Source organism: Oryctolagus cuniculus, chromosome 5 (assembly GCF_051225735.1).
Source record: "Oryctolagus cuniculus isolate XC-2025 breed Fujian yellow rabbit chromosome 5, ASM5122573v1, whole genome shotgun sequence".
In the NCBI taxonomy this organism is placed as follows: domain Eukaryota; kingdom Metazoa; phylum Chordata; class Mammalia; order Lagomorpha; family Leporidae; genus Oryctolagus; species Oryctolagus cuniculus.
In genome coordinates, this window is record NC_142871.1 from 139,069,250 (window position 1) to 139,086,699 (window position 17,450).

Below are 17,450 nucleotides of genomic sequence, written 5' to 3' on the forward strand. Positions count from 1 at the left end.
CCTGACTCTCTCTCCTTCCCCCAGGACCAGCTCGCTGCCTCTGCCCATTCAGCTGACGCTGTCCGCCCCACGGCCGCCCCTAGCTTTCATCCCTCCCCTTGGGGGGCTCAGGGCAGCACTGGGGGAGGGATGGCCGACAACCCCTGGTGGGGCACGATCGGAGGGGTGCTGCTCCTGCTAGGAGTGGTCTCCTGGTGACTCCGCAGCCCGGGAGGGAGGGTCCCCAGAACTGCCCTGTTGCTTGCTAAGGTCCCCTGGGCCTCGGGCCCTTGCCTCTCTCACCTGGGATGGAGATCTCCCCATGCACTTGGCCCTTTTCCTTCTTAAAAACCACAAGACTGGGGCGGGGTGGGGGGGGAAGCAATGGTTGTTCCCACAATGCACTTTCCCCGACCCTCACAGGAACCAAACCAAAGACATGTTGGGGGAAAGTGGCTGCTTCTCTGTAGCATCTTTATTCCACCCACTTTTTCTGCTCTCCCAGGCTTAGGAAGAGGGGAGGATGTATGGGGAGGTGCCTAGGATTGGGAGTAGGTAGAAGGGTGCCAGGAAGTGTGATAGAATTGTCTTTATTTTAAAGTCTAGAGCAGCTTCTATTTTATTTTTGTATTTCATGTTGAAGGACAGTTTCAATAAACACGTCTTCTCCCGAGGGCCTTGAAGGAAAGCTCATTCTTGCGCATCGTGTGGGGGTGGGGAGGGCCTGAGACCCCGCGGAGGTGACAGGTGACGTGGGAGTTTTCAGGATGCTTCCCAGGGAGATGTCTGACCGGCACCGCCCCGCGCCCTGAAGTTGTGCGGCAGAGTAAGTCGGCTCCGGCGATGACTCCTTCACCACCAAGGGACCGAGGGACCGGGAGGAGGTTCAGACCCGGGTGGCGGCCCTCCGCCCCCGGGGGCAGCGGGGCTGAGCCGTCTGCCCCTCGGACCGGCTGACTCCTCTCTGCTGCCTTGGCCACTCCTGCAGGGGGAGGCAGCGCTGGGCATCTCTGCTTCTCCCTGTCTTTTCCTCCCCGTCCCCCCTCACCTCACCTGTGGCTGCCCCACATTCTGCTTCCTTGGCCTCTCCTTCCAGCGCTGGGGGCCGCTGGTACCAGCCCTGTTCAGTGGACGTGGGGACAGCTGGGGGACATTCGTTGTTTTCTGTTAAACCAGTGCTGACCTAACAACTCCCTTCTCGGGTCCCACCTCCCAGAAGGCCAACCTGAAAACAATAAACTCACCTTCTCCTGAATCAGATTCTGCAAACAGGTGTTCACTTTTTGAATCTGGGCTAACCAGGCGCCCTCAGGCTCCAGGTGTGGGTCTGTTAGAAAATCCTAAAGGACAAGGTGAAGGCTGGCAACACCATGGGACGCTGGAGTCCTCTGCCACTCTGTCCCCACACGCCGCTCCTTTCCTCTTTCGGATCCCCTTATCCCGAAACCCTTCCAGACATGTGCAAAAACCTAGTGCTGTCTACCTCCATCTCTCCATCCTCCTCAAATAGCGCCATGCCCCCTTTCCCCATCCGTTATGGATCATGGATCCTTCCTCTCCATCCCTGCTCCGATGGAATAATCCAGGCCACTCCCCGACCCAAGGCAGCGATCAAATCAAATCCTGTCCCCGCTAGGGAATGCAGGGCGGCCTCTCCCAGCCTAACACTGTGGCCTCCTGTTATTCCAGTGCTGCCTCCAATTCATAATCCCTGTCCATTAACCCTTCCGTTGCCAGAGTGGTCTCAGGCAGTGTCCACACACTCTGGGTCATACCCCCTCCCCACCCCCATTCGCACCTCACCAAGGGCCCCCAGATGCAGCTGCTGTCGCTGGGCCTCCCTCAGGCGGTCTTCAAACCAGGCCCGGCCTCGTTGGAGCAGCTGCAGCCCCTGCCACAGGGCGTCCTGCTGCCTCTCCAGAGCCCGCATCCTCTGCAGCTGGAGAGACCAAGAGACCGGGGCGGGCTCACTCCCCGACCCGGTCCGGGCCCAGGTCTTTCCCGCACCCCCTGGCTGACTGCACTGTCTGGTCTCTGAGTGTCACCCCTGACCGGCCACTGGCGACCTGGAGGGCAAGGGGAAGCAGGGAAGGTTGACAGGTCCTCAGAGCGGGCTAGAAACGTGACTGGTCTAGAAGAGGGAGTCCCCTGGGCCCTCTTGCTAGGCTAGTACTCACCCAAAGGAAGAAGCTCCGGGCGCCTGGATCCTGGCGGCTGGTCTCCAGCGGCAGCAGCAGGACCGTGTAGGGAGCCTGCACTGGGGGCGGCCCACTAGGCCCCCAACTCCCCATGGCTCTGAAGTGGGAAGGGTGGAGCCACTCCCACTGGTGTAGCGGGGCTGATCCCTCCCCCTCCCCTTTTGCTTTGTATCCATCTGGCCTCTGGGGCTCCTTCCTGCTGTGCTGTCTGAGGCAGGAGTGAGACTCCCTTGGGCCCCTCTAATCTGTGGTTGCTGGGCCTCTCTAAGGGGGCCTGTTCTCGTGAAATCCCCCTGGCCAGAAGCCGAGGGTCTGCCTTCTCCCCAGGGCCTCACTGTATTTTTCACGGCGCAGGGCGGGTCTCTCTGTGGACCCCTGCTCACTGTGGTGGCTGCTTCCAGGCCTCTTGCTCTGTTTCAGTTGACCTAAGGACACAACGACTTTCTCCAAAACCAACTTTATTCCTAATACAGAATAAACTTCTAGGGAAACAGAGAACTCTGGGTCTGAGGAGGATAAGGAAGCAGCATGGCAGCCCTTGGGTGCTGGGAAGGTGGGGCAGGCAGAGCAAGGCCACCCTGGGGTGTTGGGAGATGGGGCAGGCAGAGCAAAGCCGCTCAAAGGATGCTGGCCGCGGCAGGCAGCACTTCCTGACTCATGAAAACGTCCAAGTCCAGGCTGGGATCTTCCAAGTCCAGTTTCAGAAACTTATCCACTAACGTCTGGCAGCTGAAGGGGCGAGAGAATGCAAAGCTTTAAGGGAGAACGGGCAACGGATTCCCTGGGCAGAGGGAGCGGCTGTGGCACAGGAAACCTGGGGCCCTGAAGATCTGGGGACTTCAGGAAGAAAGTGTGGGTCTTTGAAAGCAAAGTGCTGCGGGAAGGCCGGTGCCTGAGTCCCTGTGACAGGGAGAAGATGCTAGAGAGGCAGCAGACAGGGCCACAAACTCACTTTTTCATTTGGGTCTCCTTTTGCAGCTCCTTGACAGGTGTGATAGGTCTTCCTCTGCGGATCAAGTCGGAGACCTGGGAACAATGAGGAAGGTGGGAGATGTGGGATGCGGGGGGAGGTGGGGTGGGATGAGTTAGAAACGTGGCAGGCCCAGACACCCAGGCCCCATGAGGAGCAGGGACGATGGAGGGGAGTCCTGAGTGGAGGTGGTGGGGTACTCGGATCTCAGCACCTCCTTGCCACGAGCAACGAGCCTGTCGGGAAGCCCAGCCTGGGCCGCGGTGTGGGAGGCGTGGCTGGCGCTGGCGACACCTTTGCAAACCTGATAGAAGAAGACAAGGTCGTTGCCATCCTCACAGGTCTCCATGGTCTTAAAAGAGAAAGAGGACAGCGTGTCATCAGTCACCCTGCTCCCTGTCCTAAAACCCTCGGCCAGTGCCCGTGGGGAGTGAGCAAAGGGAAGGGACACGGTCCTGTGTTCAGGGAATCCCTGTTCTGGCAGCAGGGCCAATCCCCACCCCTGGGGAAAGCCCTCGGGGCCACGTGGGCTTAAACCCTCACCAAATACTGCACCAGGGGCCCCTGTGGCAGCAGCTGGAGCTGCACGAGGCTCAGAAAATTGGTGGCTACGAAGATGTGGGGGCACGCGAGTCCCAGCGCCAGCCAGTGTTGCAGCACAGCAGCCAGAAGTGCGAGCCCGTCCACCTGCACGGAGTCCAGGGGTGAGCAGGAGCCCCAGGCCTCCCGCACGCCCTCTGCACCTGCCCTGGCCTCTCCCTGGCTCCCACTCTGTTCCTTTTCTGCCCACACAGCCCTCATCTCTTCCCAGGGCCCAGCCTCGCCCCCATGCTTGGGCCCCCTCCGTGTTCCCCTCCTTAGCCTCTCCTCTCACCGTGTTGGTTCCCTTTCCGAATTCGTCAATGAGGACCAGAGACCGCTCAGTGGCGTTGTTCACTGCTTTCGCCACCTGCTGGGCACGAGGCGGACAAGGGAGACTTGGTTGGCCCGCTGGCCTGTGAGTAAGGCTGTTTCTGTATGTGTCCACCCTCCTGCACTGCAAGTTCCTTAATGGTGAGGCACACGTTTTGTTCGTCCTTTCGTTGCCACCAATGCCCCGCAGGCTGCCAGGGCTCGGCAGTGTTGATGCCTTGCCTGCTCCAGTCTCTGACATGGCTGCACCCACCCGGGTACAGAGACACACGGAGGAAATGCCTTCCTGTACGGAGCCATTTTCAGGGGTCAAGTTCCTTCCCCAGTATCCCTTCCCCTGACCCCACCTCCCTTTGCTCCCTTTGACCTGGTTGAGGTCGATCATGAAGGTGGAGAGGCCAAGGGAGATGGATTCACAGCTATGAATTCGGGTGAAGATGGCATCCACGGGCCCAATTTCGGCCTCTTCTGCTGGCACAAAGCTGCCTACCAAGGCCATGAATGTGATCAAGCCTACCTGAATAAGAAAGAAGATCGGTGGTGGGGTGGGGGGAGCGGTGGTGATAGCAGCGTTAGCACTGTGGCATGGCGGGTTAAGTCGCCACTATCGGAGTGCTGGTTTGGGCCCTGGCTGCTCCACTTCCCGTCTAACTTCTTGCTAATACACCTAGGAAAGCAGCAGAAACTGGCCCAAGGCGTTGGGCCCCTGCCATCCATGTGGGAGACCTGGATGGAGTTCCTGGTTCTGGCTTCAGCCTGGCTGTTGCGGGCAATGGGGAGTGAACCAGTCTTTCTGACTCTGCCTTTCAAACAAAAGTTAAAAGAGAGAAGAGATGGGGCCTGGTAGTGTGGACTGAGGGAAAGTGAGGCTGACCCGAGGGCATAAATAGCAGTTCAAAGACAGACACAGTGAAACAGAAGTAGGAAAAGGCGACAGGACACACAGTTGCCCTCTTCCCCAAATCCTGATCTTAGCGCCTTGTATTCACCTTAGACCAGGTAAACGGGCAGAGGGGTGGACTGAGGCACACGTGCCTGTCTGGAGGGGGTGAAGGGAATCCAGGCCATGGGAAGGTCCGTTAGGGCACGGGCCTTGCTCAGGCACACAGCGAGAAAGTGAGTGGAAAGAGCAGGGCCCCTGCTTGGCTGGCAGGAGGACGGAAAGGTTGGAAAAGACGCCAGAGGCCTAGTCTGTAGGGCTTCTCCTCACCTGCTTGAGGAAAACGCTCTTCCCTGAGGAGTTGGGTCCAGTGATGACCTTGACCCTTTCTTTGTCCCCACCACATTCTACAGAGTTGGGCACGAAGGTTCGGGCACAGAGTTCCATCAGGGGATGTCTGCAGTGGGCAGAGAGACACCTCACATGGCCTACGGGTCCAGACAGATGAACCCCCCAGGAGATGGGGCCCTTGTGTCTCACCTGCCATTCTGGATTCGGACCCCATGGAGCAGGGGTGAGTAACGGGGCCTTGAATAGCCATAGTCCCGGGCAGCACTGGCAAGAGCCAGCAGGACGTCCAAGCGGGAGGCAAGGTCCAACACCCGGCTTAACACAGCAGCTCGCGCTAGCACCTGGCACTGCAGCTGGTACATCAGCAGGGTCTCCTGATCTGCTCGGGGTGAGAGCAGAGGCTGGGAGTCAGGAAAGGAAAGGAAAGACAGAGGCCCACAGAGGGAGCTGGGAACAAGCGTACTGATGTGGGCTGAGGCCCCCAGACAGTCAGGGCAGACACGGAGTGAGAGCGATGGCGAGCAGGAAGAGGAGGAGCCTGTTGGAAATTCCTCTCAGCTGCCTGCCCTGCTCCAGCCTCTGGCTCCTCACCCCGGATCTCGCAGTGCAGGTCCCCCAGCAACGTATCCAGCTCCTTGGTTCGGGCACTACGATAGTGCAGCTTCTCCTCGGAGAGGAACTGCGGACAAGGGTTCCGAGTGTGCGCCTGGCATCTCTTAGTCCTCCTCTCCTCTCCCGCCTTTCTAACCCCACCCCTGCCCCTCCTCCCTGACCCCTCTCCAGCTATCTCGGAGCTGGTAAAGCTCACAAAAACCACAGAGGAGACATCCCAGTCGGGCACTGCTGATGCGGGGAGGCCTCGCCTCAGCTGCTGGCCCATTTTCCAGCCCCACAGTGGTGGGAGGGTCTTACCATGAAGTCCAGCCCCTCAATCTCAAAGTCACTGGCCTCCACCATGAAAGGCAGACGGGGAATAGAAAGAAGGAAGCCAATCTGGGGAGAGAAAGAGGAGATAAAGCAGACGATGAGCCACTGGGCACCTTCTCTCCCTGGAGGAAGCCCAGGGACCCCTCAGGGGCCTCCCTCAGTGCCTACAACCAAAAGGTGCTCATGTTTTTTTTTTTTTTAATCTATCAGTGTGTCCTTCATAAGGCTAATATCTCCTCTAGAAGACTTCTGGGAGCCACGCCCCCCCCTCCTGCCCTCACCAGCGGGATGTAGATGACACTGCAGGAAGGGATTCGGGAGTCCAGGTTCTCCAGCTCCTTCCGGGCCACCTCTGTGAGGAAGCTAGGAAGCCCTACCAGCCTTCGTTTTTCTAGGGGGGTAAAGACACACGGATTTCACAAGTCAGGCCCCTGACCCGAGTGCTCTAGTGCCCCCCTCACCGGCCCGCTGTGGTGGCAACCACCTGCTGAGGATGGCGGCCTGACAGTGGGTAGCCAGGTGTTCAGACCTGCAGACCCAGCCACCCGCCAGTACTCACTCTCATCAATTTCGGGATCTATGTTGGGGAGGACTGTGAAGCGATTTTCAGCAAGACTGCCCTCAAAGTCCACCTGAGGAGGCGAGAAGGCCAGTTTCTTCTTATCCAACGCGGTCTCTCTGTCCTGTCCCTCAGCTCGCCTTGGGCCCCAGCTCTCCCTGCAGCCTCGCTTTAACCCTAAAGCCCCTCCCTTGATGTTCTCCACCATCCCGTTCCTGAGTCACCCAACTGAGCTCAGCATCTCCCATGCTGCCTCATCTCCCCACTACAAACCCCAGTCCCTCTCTGTTCTCCAACCCCATCTACCTGCCCTGCCTCCACAGGGGCTCTGCCTCTTTCCTTCAACTCACCACTTTCCCAATGAGGCTGGCGATGTGGTGCAAGTCATCCGAAAATTCTTGGGCAATGTCCCGAAAGAGCTGGATGGACTGGGGCAGGGAGCGGCAGGCATCCCTCAGGCCCAGGGCACTGTACACAGTCTGTAGGAGAACTGCATTGGAGAAGGCGGCCCACACCCAGGCTGGGCAGGGCTGAAGGGACAGGAGTGGACTGAGAACAAAGACCAGTAGAGAAAAACAACAAAAACGGAGAGAAGCCTTCAAAGGCAAATAGAAATAGAGAAGAAATCACATCTCCAAGACTCTGTGCCAGGGACTATACTAAACACTGCAGCCACAAAGACAACTGAGATACAGGCTATGCCCCAGATGGGCTCACAGAAGACAAGCAGACTTAGAAATAAGGTAGGAGGGGACTGGTGCTTTGGTGGGCACCACTTCACGTCCCAGCTGCTCCACTTCCAAGCCAGTTCCCTGCTGATGTGCATGAGAGAGCAGCTAAAGATGGCCCAAGTGCTTGGGCCCCTGCCATCCACATGGAAGGCCCAGATGGAATTCCAGGCTCCTGGCTTCAGCCTGGACCCTTGCGGCCATTTGGGGAGTGAACCAGCAGGCGGAAGATGTCTTTCTGGCTCTGTCTCTCACTGTAACTACGCCTTTCAAATAAATACACAAATCTTAAAAAAAAATCAAGTGGGAGAGGCTTTGATAGATTTGTACAAACTCCCACCAAAGGAGTTGGTGCAGAGGAAAAAGAAAGAGAAATAGTTATGAAAGGCAGGGGCAGAGTAATGGAGAGGGAGCGATGATGGCACTGGAGTAAGAGCGGATGAGAGGACACATGGGAGTCACTGAGTTAATTCCCCAGGGAGGGGCAGGGCCCTGAGGTGGCCGATGTAACCAGGGAGTAGACTGAAAGCAATGAGACCCAGAAAACAGACTAAGTTGTAGAACTGTCTAAAATTACTACTTACCTTCAGGAAAACGCTAGTATAGGCTAAGAGTTTGGGGTACCTTTGCAGAGAAAAGGACATGAGTTGGGTCTTGAATGAGGCTATTTCAAAGAAAGGCAGGCATTCTGGGTGAGGGTGAGAGCAGGGGCGAGGGAATCGAGGCAGGAGGAGGAGCTAACTCTTACTGACTGCTTACTCTGGGCCAGATAATTCTGTCCTCTCAAGTCTTTTTTTTTTTTTTTTTTTTTTTTTTTTTTTTTTTTTTTTTTAACAGGCAGAGTGGACAGTGAGAGAGAGAGAGAGACAGAGAGAAAGGTTGGTTCACCCTCCAATGGCCGCCACGGCTGGCGCACTGCAGCCGGCGCACCGCGCTGATCAGAAGCCAGGAGCCAGGTGCTTTTCCTGGTCTCCCATGGGGTGCAGGGCCCAAGGACTTGGCCCATCCTCCACTGTACTCCCGGGCCACAGCAGAGAGCTGGCCTGGAAGAGAGGCAACCGGGACAGGATCCGATGCCCCGACCGGGACTAGAACCCGGTGTGCCGGCGCCACTAGGCGGAGGATTAGCCTATTGAGCCGCGGCGCCGGCCCCTCTCACGTCTTTTAAGAGCCCCATTTTCCAGATGTGTAACCTGAAGCACAGAGAGCTGACATAATCCTCAAAGTTTCGCAGAGAATAAATGGAAGAACTGAGATTTAAACTCATGTGTCTGGCTTTTCCCTACTCTGCTATATGCAGCCAGAGGCCTTCATTGCACAGCCTGGCCTCACTGAAGCACAGGGTAAATGTTAAGAAGCAATGAGGGGCTGGTGCTGTGGCATCCGGGAGGGCAGCAGGTGCTAATTCAAGTACTTGGGCCCCAGATTAAGTTCCTGGACCTGGATTGTGTTCCTGGCTCCTAGCTTCACTTTGGCCTAGCTCAGGCTGTCACAGACATTTGAGGGATGAACTAGAGGATGGAAGATCTCTCTCGGTCTGCCTTTCAAATATTTAAAATTAAGTTAACTTTGGGGAGTAAAGGAACAGATTTCTTTCTGTCTGCCTCTCTGCATTTCAAAAATATGATTATTTTTAAAAGTCAACCAGGGGCCGGCATTGTGGTGTAGTGGGTAAAGCCACAGCCTGCCGTACCAGCATCCCATATGGGCACTGGTTCAAGTCCCAGCTGCTCCACTTCCGATCCAGCTCTCAACCATGGCCTGGGGAGGCAGTGGAAGATGGCTCAAGTCCTTGGGCTCCAGCACCCACATGGAAAACCCGGAAGAGGCTCCCAGCTCCTAGCTTCAAGATGGGCACAGCTCTGGCCATTGCGGCCAATTGGGGAGTGAACCAGCAGATGAAAGACCTCTCTCTCTCTCTCTGCCTCTCCTTCCCTAACTCTGACTTTCAAATAAATAAATAAATAAATCTTTTTTTTTAAAGTCAACCTATAAGAACTCCCAATAACTAAAGTTTCTGAGCAAAAATAAACAATGATGGCATTGACTGATAACAAAATACAAAAAATATTATGAGACGATTGCTCTATGGTTATGCAGGATATAACATTAGGGGAAGCTGGGTGAAAAGTTAGAACCTTCTGTAAAATTTCTGCAACTCTTCTTTAAGTCTTATGTTGTTGCAAAAATTAAAAAGCTGGAGCCGCTGCTTGCAGTGCTGGCATCCCATATGGGTGCCGGTTTGAGTCCCGGCTCTCCACTTCCGATCCAGCTCTCTGGCCTGGTAAAGCAATGGAGGATGGCCCACGTGCTTGGGCCCCTGTACCCTCGTGGGAAACCTGGAAAAAGCTCCTGGCTCCTGGCTTCAGATCGGCGCAGCTCCAGCTGTTACGGCCATCTGGGGAGTGAACCAGCAGATAGAAGACCTCTCTCCCTCTCTCTCTCTCTGCCTTTCAAATAAATTAATTTAAAAAATTTAAAGTTAAGGGACTCGTGTTTGTTGCAACAGTCACATGTCAATTGGGATGCCCCCATCCTGTATCAAAGTGCCTAGATTAGTCCCAGCTCCACTTCCAATTCCAGCATCCTGCTAATGCACACCCTGGGAAGAGAAATGATGGCTTCAGTTCTTGGGTCTCTGCCACCGAGATGGGAGACCCAGATTGAGTTTCAGGATCCTGGCTCTTACAGATGTCTCTCTGTTTCTCTCTCTGCCTTTCAAACAAATAAAATGAAAATTTTTTAAAAGTTAAAACAGGAGTAGATGTTTAGACTAGTGATTAAGACATCACTTGGGAGCCCACAATCCCCTATTAGAGTGCCTGGATTTGAGTCCTGGCTCCACTCCCAATTCCAGCTTCCTACCAATGTGCACCTCGGGAGGCAGCAGGTGATGGCGCAAGCAGTTAAGTTCCTGCCATCGATGTGGGAGACCTGGATTGGGTTCCTAGCTCTCAGCTTCAGCCCCAGCCTTGTCCCAGTCCTACCCCCGGCTGCTGCAGGCAATTAGGGAGTTTTCTCTGTTGCTATATTTCCCTCTGTCTCTCTCAAATAAATAAATTTACAAAGTTAAAACAACACCAAGGATATGTCTTTTAAAACATATTTATTTATTTGAAGGGAGAGGGAGAGAATGAGAGACAGACATAAAGAGTTTTCATCTACTGGTTCACTCTCCAAATGCCTACAGCAGCCAAGGCTGGGGTGGGGTTGAGGCCAGGAGCTGGGAACTCAGCCCAGTTCTCCCACGTGGGGGACAGGCATCCAGTTACTTTAGGATCACTACTGACTCCAGAATCTGCATTAAGAGAAAACTGAAGTCGGAGCAGAAGCAAAGTTTTGAACCCAGACACTCCACTGTGGTAAGTGAGCAGGCATCTCAACCAGTTTGCTAAGCCAAACACCAAGGAGAAGAATAAATCTTAAACTTCAGGAGAAAAAAAAAAAAGGAAAAAGTTGTCTATAAGTGGTAAAAGGAGACTCAGGGATAGAAGCTAGAATTAGTTAAGTATACTTTGGGGGATTTGACTTTGGAACTTTGTAAATATTTTACATAATAATAAAATTAACTTTTTAAACGCTAAACCAGATGTGGTGGTTGTGGTACAGCAAGTTAAGCTGTCACTTGGCACACCTGCATCCCATTCTGGAGTTACAGTTTACTAAGTCCCTACTGTACCACTTTTTTTTTAATCTATTTGACAGATAGAGTTAGACAGTGAGAGAGAGAAAGAAAAAGGTCTTCCTTCTGTTGGTTCACCCCCAAAATGGCCGCCACGTCCAGAGCTACGCTGATCTGAAGCCAGGAGCCAGGTGCTTCCACCTGGTCTCCCATGTGGGTGCAAGGGCCCAAGCACGTAGGCCATCCTCCATTGCCCTCCCGAGCCACAGCAGAGAGCTGGACTGGAAGAAGAGCAACCGGAACTAGAACCTGGTGCCTATATGGGATGCCGGCGCCTCAGGCAGAGGATTAACCAAGTGAGCCACGATGCTGGCCCCATACTGTACCACTTCTGATCTAGCCCCCTCCTAATGCATCCTGGGAGGCAGCAGAAGATGGTTCAAGTACTTGGGTCCCTGCCACTCACATGGGAGACTCAGATGGAGTTCTGGGCTCCTGGCTTCTGCCTGGCTCAGCCCTGGCTATTAAAGGCATTTGGGTACTGAACTGATAGATGTCTGTCTGTCTCTCTGTACAGTTGTTTTTTTTTGTTTTGTTTTGTTTTGTTTTGTTTTGTTTTGTTTTTTTTGACAGGCAGAGTGGATAGTGAGAGAGAAAGGTCTTCCTTTGCTGTTGGTTCACCCTCCAATGGCCACCATGGCTGGCACACTGCGGCCGGCGCACCGCACTGATCCGAAGGCAGGAGCCATGTGCTTCTCCTGGTCTCCCATGGGGTGCAGGGCCCAAGGATTTGGGCCATCCTCCACTGCACTCCCGGGCCACAGCAGAGAGCTGGCCTGGAAGAGGAGCAACCGGGACAGAATCCGGCACCCCGACCGGGACTAGAACCCGGTATGCCGGCGCCGCAAGGTGGAGGATTAGCCTATTGAGCCAAGCTCTGTCTTTCAAGTAGATGAAAATACATTCCAACAAAGCAATTCCAAAAATATTAAAAATAGAATGCAACAAATGAACATAAATGTAGGCCGGCGCCGCGGCTCACTAGGCTAATCCTCCGCCTAGCGGCGCCGGCACACCGGGTTCTAGTCCCGGTCAGGGCGCCGGATTCTGTCCCGGTTGCCCCTCTTCCAGGCCAGCTCTCTGCTCTGGCCAGGGAGTGCAGTGGAGGATGGCCCAGGTGCTTGGGCCCTGCACCCCATGGGAGACCAGGAAAAGCACCTGGCTCCTGGCTCCTGCCATCGGATCAGCGCGGTGCGCCGGCCGCAGCGCGCCGGCCGCGGCGGCCATTGGAGGGTGAACCAACGGCAAAGGAAGACCTTTCTCTCTGTCTCTCTCTCTCACTGTCCACTCTGCCTGTCAAAAAAAAAAAAAAAAGAAAAAAAAAAGAACATAAATGTATATCCAGGTAGTGATACAGCCACACAAGGAACTATTCCATGTGACTAAAATGCAGTGAATGGACTGTCTATCCCTAGTGAGAACAAAAACAGCTGCTATGTTCTCCCTAAGAATACCTTACATGCTTTTCAGTAATCACATAGTTGGTAGTAGTGCTGTTATTGCCTAAATGCTGTGGATGAAGTATGAAAAAAAAAGTAAATGAATGATATTCTAATTTTATCATTCCTAGTGTTATTGAGAACTACAGTTTTTAGTGTGGAAGAAAGGCAATATTGAGGAGGTAAGTAAAGGCATATAGGAAAGAAAAATCCTGTGAATTTGAATTTAAATTGGTGGTATCAGAATCAATGTATCGTGTTTTCTTTCTTCTTCTTTTTTTTTTTTTAAGGAGTCCCTGGCTTGGTGGGGTGGGGAGGGGGTGGGGAGAGGAAGTCCCTGGAGCTGGCCACAGAAAACACCTGAAAGCAATAAACAAAATACCCTCCAGCACTGAAACACCATATCCCTCTGAAAGGTTCCTGGGCTTCTTAGAGAAATATCTGATTCTGGATGAGAACCAGGAGGTAGGAATGATGTATCTGGTACATCTCCTCAAACCAGAGAGAAAGCTAATTAAAGTCTACTGGGGTCATGTTTAAAGGATCAGAAGCCAACATAAAGAGGCTCCCATTGGCCAAAGATGGAGTAATTTGAATACGTATAAAGACTAAAAATGCAGCTGGCGCCACAGCTCAATAGGCTAATCCTCCACCTAGCAGCGCCGGCACACCGGGTTCTAGTCCCAGTCGGGGCGCCGGATTCTGTCCTGGTTGCCCCCCTTCCAGGCCAGCTCTCTGCTGTGGCCCGGGAGTGCAGTGGAGGATGGCCCAAGTGCTTGGGCCCTGCACCCGCATGGGAGACCAGGAGAAGCACCTGGCTCCTGCCTTTGGATCAGCGCGGTGCGCCAGCTGTAGCGCGCCAGCCGTGGCGGCCATTGGAGGGTGAACCAACGGCAAAGGAAGACCTTTTTCTCTGTCTCTCTCTCTCTCATTGTCCACTCTGCCTGTAAAGAAAAAAAAGACTAAAAATGCAACAGACCGACACACAACTATAACTCTGTGAGTGTGTGTGAGCGATACTAAAACAACAACAAAAACCTCACTGGCTGCCTTGGAGGATGTTAAGGAACTGACTTACTACGTTGATAGCTGATAAATGAAGGTAAATGAAAAAAAAAATCAAGCAATTTTCTGTATTTCCATATGAAATATGTCACTGGGGAACTAACAGTAGATGAGAGGAAATTTTTTCCTTACCGAAATGTCTGGCCAATAAATGAAGAAGGAATGACAGACCTACAGTAACATGATCTCTGCAATGCCTGAAGAATGAACAGGATGGAGTTGGGGTTGTGGCTTAGTGGGTAAAGCTGCCACCTGCAAATGCCGGTATCCCAAATGGGTGCTGGTTCACATCCCGGCTCCTCCATTTCTGATGCAGCTCCCTGCTAATGGCCTGGGTAGAGCAGCAGAAGACAGCCCAAGTGATTGGGCCCCTGCTACCCACATAGGAGACCTGGAAGAAGCTCCTGGCTGCTGGCTTTGGCCTAGCCCAGGCCTGGCTGTTTTGGCCATTTGGGAGTGAACTAGCAGATGGAAGACCTCTCTCTCTCTCTCTCTCTCTCAATATCTCTCTCTATTTCTTACTTTCTCTCTCTCTGTAACTCTTTCAAATAAATAAATCTTTAAAAATATATTAGGCATTATGCTCCCCCACTTATGAAACAACACTGAAAAAAATAGCCTAAACCTAATCATGCTTCTAGATCTAACTACTAATTTACAGAAATTATAGAAGAAAGGAAACATATTAAAAACATCAAGGGAATGTAACCAGCAAAATTCAGGCTAAGGACAAAAAAAATTCAGCTTCTTCAATAAATAACTTGCAACAGGGAAAGACAAAGAGGATTAGAGAGAGAGAAAGTGAGAAAGAGAGAGAGAGAGAGAGAGAATAGAGAATAGAGAAGGATCCCATATCTGGGGCCAGTGCTGTGGCATAGTGGATAAAGCCACCACCTGCAGTGCCGGCATCCCATATGGGTGCCGGTTCGCATCCCAGCTGCTCCACTTCTGATCCAGCTCTCTGCTATGGCCTGGGAAAGCAGTAGAAGATGGCCCAAGTCCTTGGGCCCCTGCACCCACATGGAAGACACAGAAGAAGCTCCTGGCTTCTGGCTCCTGGCTTCAGATCAGCGCAGCTCTGGCATTGCCGGCAAATGGGAAGTGAACCAGTGGAAGGAAGACCTCTCTCTCTGCCTCTCCCTCTCTCTATGTAACTCTGACTTTCAAGTAAATAAATAAATCTTAAAGAGGGGGGAGGGGAGGGGAGAGTATACCATAGACTAAAGAAAGCTAAAGATGGGGCTGGCACTGTGGTGTAGCAAGTAAAGCTGCCGCCTGCAGTGCTGGCATCCCATATGGTGCTAGTTCAAATCCCAGCTGCTCCACTTCTGATCCAGCTCTCTGCTCTGGCCCAGGAAAGCAGTAGAAGATGGATCAAGTCTTTGGGCCCCTGCACCTGCAAGGGAGACCCAGAAAAAGCTCCTGGTTCCTGGCTTCAGAATGGCCCGGCTCCTGCTGTTGCAGCCATTTGGAGAGTGAACCAGCAGATGGAAGACCTCTCTCTGCCTCTTGTAACTATGCCCTTCAAATAAATAAATCTTTTAAAAACAAAAAGCCAAAGATAATATCCCATCCATTACCATGTCATTGTATCTGGATCCTAATTAAGTAAATTGTAATAAAGAAAATCTTGACATTTAAGAAATGATTAGAAATTTAAACATCATATATTTGATGATATTAAAGAATTATCTTGGTGCCAGAGTTGTGATTAGCTGATTAAGCTGCCTCCATATGGGTGCCTGCTCATGTCCTGGCTGCTGTAGTTCCTGCTAATGAAAAAAGCAGCAGAAGATGGCCCAAGTCCTTGGGCTTGTGTACTCATGTGGGAGACCTGGAAGAAGCTCCTGGCTCCTGGCTTCAGCTTGGCCCAGCCCCAGCCTTTTAGGGAGTGAATCAGCAGATAGAAGACCTTTCTCTCTCACTCTCTCACTCTGTAACTCTTCTTTTCAAATAAATAAATCTTAAAAACATATATATATATATGAAAGAATTAATTTTTAGGTAAGGTAATGGCATTATACTTAGAAATAATTTCCTTTTATAAATCATACTGACATGTCTATGGATGAAATTATATAATGACTGAGATTTGCTCCAAAATGATTCAAGGACAAATTAGAAGATACAGCTGAAACAAGATGGGGGTAGGCATCTGACAGAGCAGTTAAGATGCAGCTTGGGACACCCACATCCCATATTAAGTGCTGGAGGGGAGGGAGGCAGTTTGAGTCCCAGCTATTTCTTTTTTGAAAAAGATTTATTTATTTATTTATTTATTTGACAGCCAGAGTGGACAGTAAGAGAGAAAGACAGAGAGAAAGGTCTTCCTTTGCCATTGGTTCACCCTCCCACCGCGGCCGGCGCACTGTGCTGATCCGATGGCAGGAGCCAGGTGCTTCTCCTGGTCTCCCATGGGGTGCAGGGCCCAAGGATTTGGGCCATCCTCCACTGCACCCCCTGGCCACAGCAGGGAGCTGGCCTGGAAGAGGAGCAACCAGGACAGAATCCGGTGCCCCAACCGGGACTAGAACCCGGTGTGCCAGCACTGCAAGGCGGAGGATTAGCCTAGTGAGCCACGGCGCCAGCTGTTTATTTATTTATTTATTTGAAAGGCAGAGTTACAGAGAGAGATATCAAGATCTTTCATCCGCTTGTTTAGTTTCCAAATGGCCACAAGAGCCAGGGCTGGCCAGGAGGAAGCTGGGAACCTGGAACTCCATTCTGGTCTCCCATGTGGATGGCAGGAGCCCAAACACTTGGGCCATCTTCCACTTCTTTCCCAGGCAGAGTAAAGGGAGCTGGACAGGAAGTGTCACAGAGATGCTGCTGTGCCACACATTACCCCCTTCCCCTGGCTTCTGACTCTGACTTCCTATTAATGTGCAACCTCTGGGAGATCAGATGATGGCTCAAGCACTTGGGTCCCTGCCACCCACATGGAAGACTCAGATGGAATTCTGAGCTCCCCGCTTCAGCCTGGCCTGGCCCTGGCTGTTGTGAGCATTTGGGTGTGAACCAGAGTTTATAAGATTTCTATGTCTTTCTCTATCTCTCTTTCAAATAAACAAATAAAAATATTTAGAAAAAGAACAGCATGAATCAAAGTGTTGAAACTGCATGGTGGGTACATGGGGATTGGTTACATTATTCTATAAATATTTTGACATTTTCCACAATCAAATTAAAAAAAAAAAAGTGGCAGGATAAAGTCAGACAGGGTGATCAGAGCACAGAGGGTCTCTGGAACAGGGGATGGATGAGGAGCTTAACTTGGACTTCTGGGTTTCAAGAAGGGTATTCTTACCTTGTAGAGAACATGCCAGTCATTGACCTTGGTGTTAGACAACTTCATGCGTTTCAGAATCAGCTACAGTTAGACAAGGGGACAAGCACTGTTTTCCCTTCTCTACCCAAAGGCCCCTCAAGAAGCCCACCATCCAGGGTTGGCCCTCAACCTCCTGCCTCCCTCCCAGGCTCACAGGGACATTCTTGATGTGACTCAGCAGCCGGTGCAGCATCTGAGCCATGTCCAGATTCTGAGGCAGCAGAAAAAACTGAATGACATCCAGACGGGAATTGAGTTCCCCCAAGTCCTGAGTTGGACGTGTGAACCACAGCCTAGAAGGGAAAGTTAGGGTGGAGGAACTAGAAATTGCATCTTGTCTCATTACTGTCTTGGTCTTAATTTGCCAAAATACACGTCTGGAGGTCCCTGGGGGTTGCGGCAATATGTATCAGTGACACGCTCTAGGATGTA

General features: G+C 52.4%; 3 protein-coding genes across 11 annotated transcripts in view; 1 reads left to right on the forward strand and 2 right to left on the reverse strand.

The window, feature by feature from the left end:
* Positions 1-5,513, forward strand: part of VWA7 (von Willebrand factor A domain containing 7) — a 13,757-nt gene extending 8,244 nt beyond the window's left edge. The window contains exons 17-18 of one of the 3 annotated variants that reach the window (XR_007923010.3): positions 3,156-3,221; positions 5,353-5,513. Coding sequence is in view for 2 of the 3 variants with exons in the window: in XM_002714280.6 (XP_002714326.4) it covers positions 25-198 (174 nt within the window). In the remaining variant the exon portion in view is untranslated. Of the gene's footprint in view, positions 1-24; positions 1,240-3,155; positions 3,222-5,352 lie in introns of those variants that run through there. The other 2 variants (XM_070074198.2, XM_002714280.6) reach the window with 2 other exon arrangements.
* On the reverse strand, positions 554-2,381 carry SAPCD1 (suppressor APC domain containing 1). 6 transcript variants are annotated; one of them, XR_016234687.1, is made up of 5 exons: positions 2,157-2,379; positions 1,783-1,918; positions 1,224-1,319; positions 1,028-1,122; positions 554-961 (listed from the first exon to the last, which is right to left on the reverse strand). XR_016234687.1 is itself a non-coding variant. In XM_089334259.1 (5 exons), exons 1-5 carry the CDS (start codon positions 2,268-2,270, stop codon positions 832-834), a joined length of 576 nt encoding a protein of 191 aa, XP_089190385.1. In that variant the 5' UTR covers positions 2,271-2,373; the 3' UTR covers positions 554-831. The 6 variants fall into 6 exon arrangements, 3 of the variants coding, with proteins under 3 accessions (XP_089190385.1, XP_002714357.3, XP_089190386.1); XR_016234686.1 differs by having other exon boundaries at positions 1,033-1,122; positions 2,157-2,378; XM_089334259.1 differs by having other exon boundaries at positions 1,778-1,918; positions 2,157-2,373.
* The window catches only part of MSH5 (mutS homolog 5), a 26,396-nt gene continuing 11,564 nt past the window's right edge, over positions 2,619-17,450 (reverse strand). The window contains exons 11-25 of one of the 2 annotated variants that reach the window (XM_008262596.5): positions 17,173-17,311; positions 16,998-17,060; positions 7,127-7,255; positions 6,777-6,849; positions 6,499-6,608; positions 6,203-6,283; positions 5,882-5,969; positions 5,480-5,669; positions 5,270-5,396; positions 4,427-4,576; positions 4,022-4,096; positions 3,691-3,834; positions 3,452-3,499; positions 3,130-3,203; positions 2,619-2,906 (exon numbers count right to left, since the gene is read on the reverse strand). In XM_008262596.5, coding sequence (XP_008260818.4) covers positions 2,795-2,906; positions 3,130-3,203; positions 3,452-3,499; positions 3,691-3,834; positions 4,022-4,096; positions 4,427-4,576; positions 5,270-5,396; positions 5,480-5,669; positions 5,882-5,969; positions 6,203-6,283; positions 6,499-6,608; positions 6,777-6,849; positions 7,127-7,255; positions 16,998-17,060; positions 17,173-17,311 — 1,603 coding nt within the window. In that variant the 3' untranslated portion in view covers positions 2,619-2,794. Of the gene's footprint in view, positions 2,907-3,129; positions 3,204-3,361; positions 3,500-3,690; positions 3,835-4,021; positions 4,097-4,426; positions 4,577-5,269; positions 5,397-5,479; positions 5,670-5,881; positions 5,970-6,202; positions 6,284-6,498; positions 6,609-6,776; positions 6,850-7,126; positions 7,256-16,997; positions 17,061-17,172; positions 17,312-17,450 lie in introns of both variants that reach the window. The other variant, XM_008262593.5, reaches the window with a different exon arrangement.

Coding starts and splice junctions, on each gene's coding strand:
- SAPCD1 (XM_089334259.1), bottom strand. CDS start 2,270: ATGGGGAGTTGGGGGCCTAGTGGGCCGCCCCCAGTGCAGGCTCCCTAC. Junction 1,320..1,777: donor ATCTGGGGGCCCTTGGTGAG/GTGCGAATGGGG, acceptor CTTGTCCTTTAG/GATTTTCTAACAGACCCACA. Junction 962..1,027: donor GTGGGGCAGCCACAGGTGAG/GTGAGGGGGGAC, acceptor CTCCCCCTGCAG/GAGTGGCCAAGGCAGCAGAG.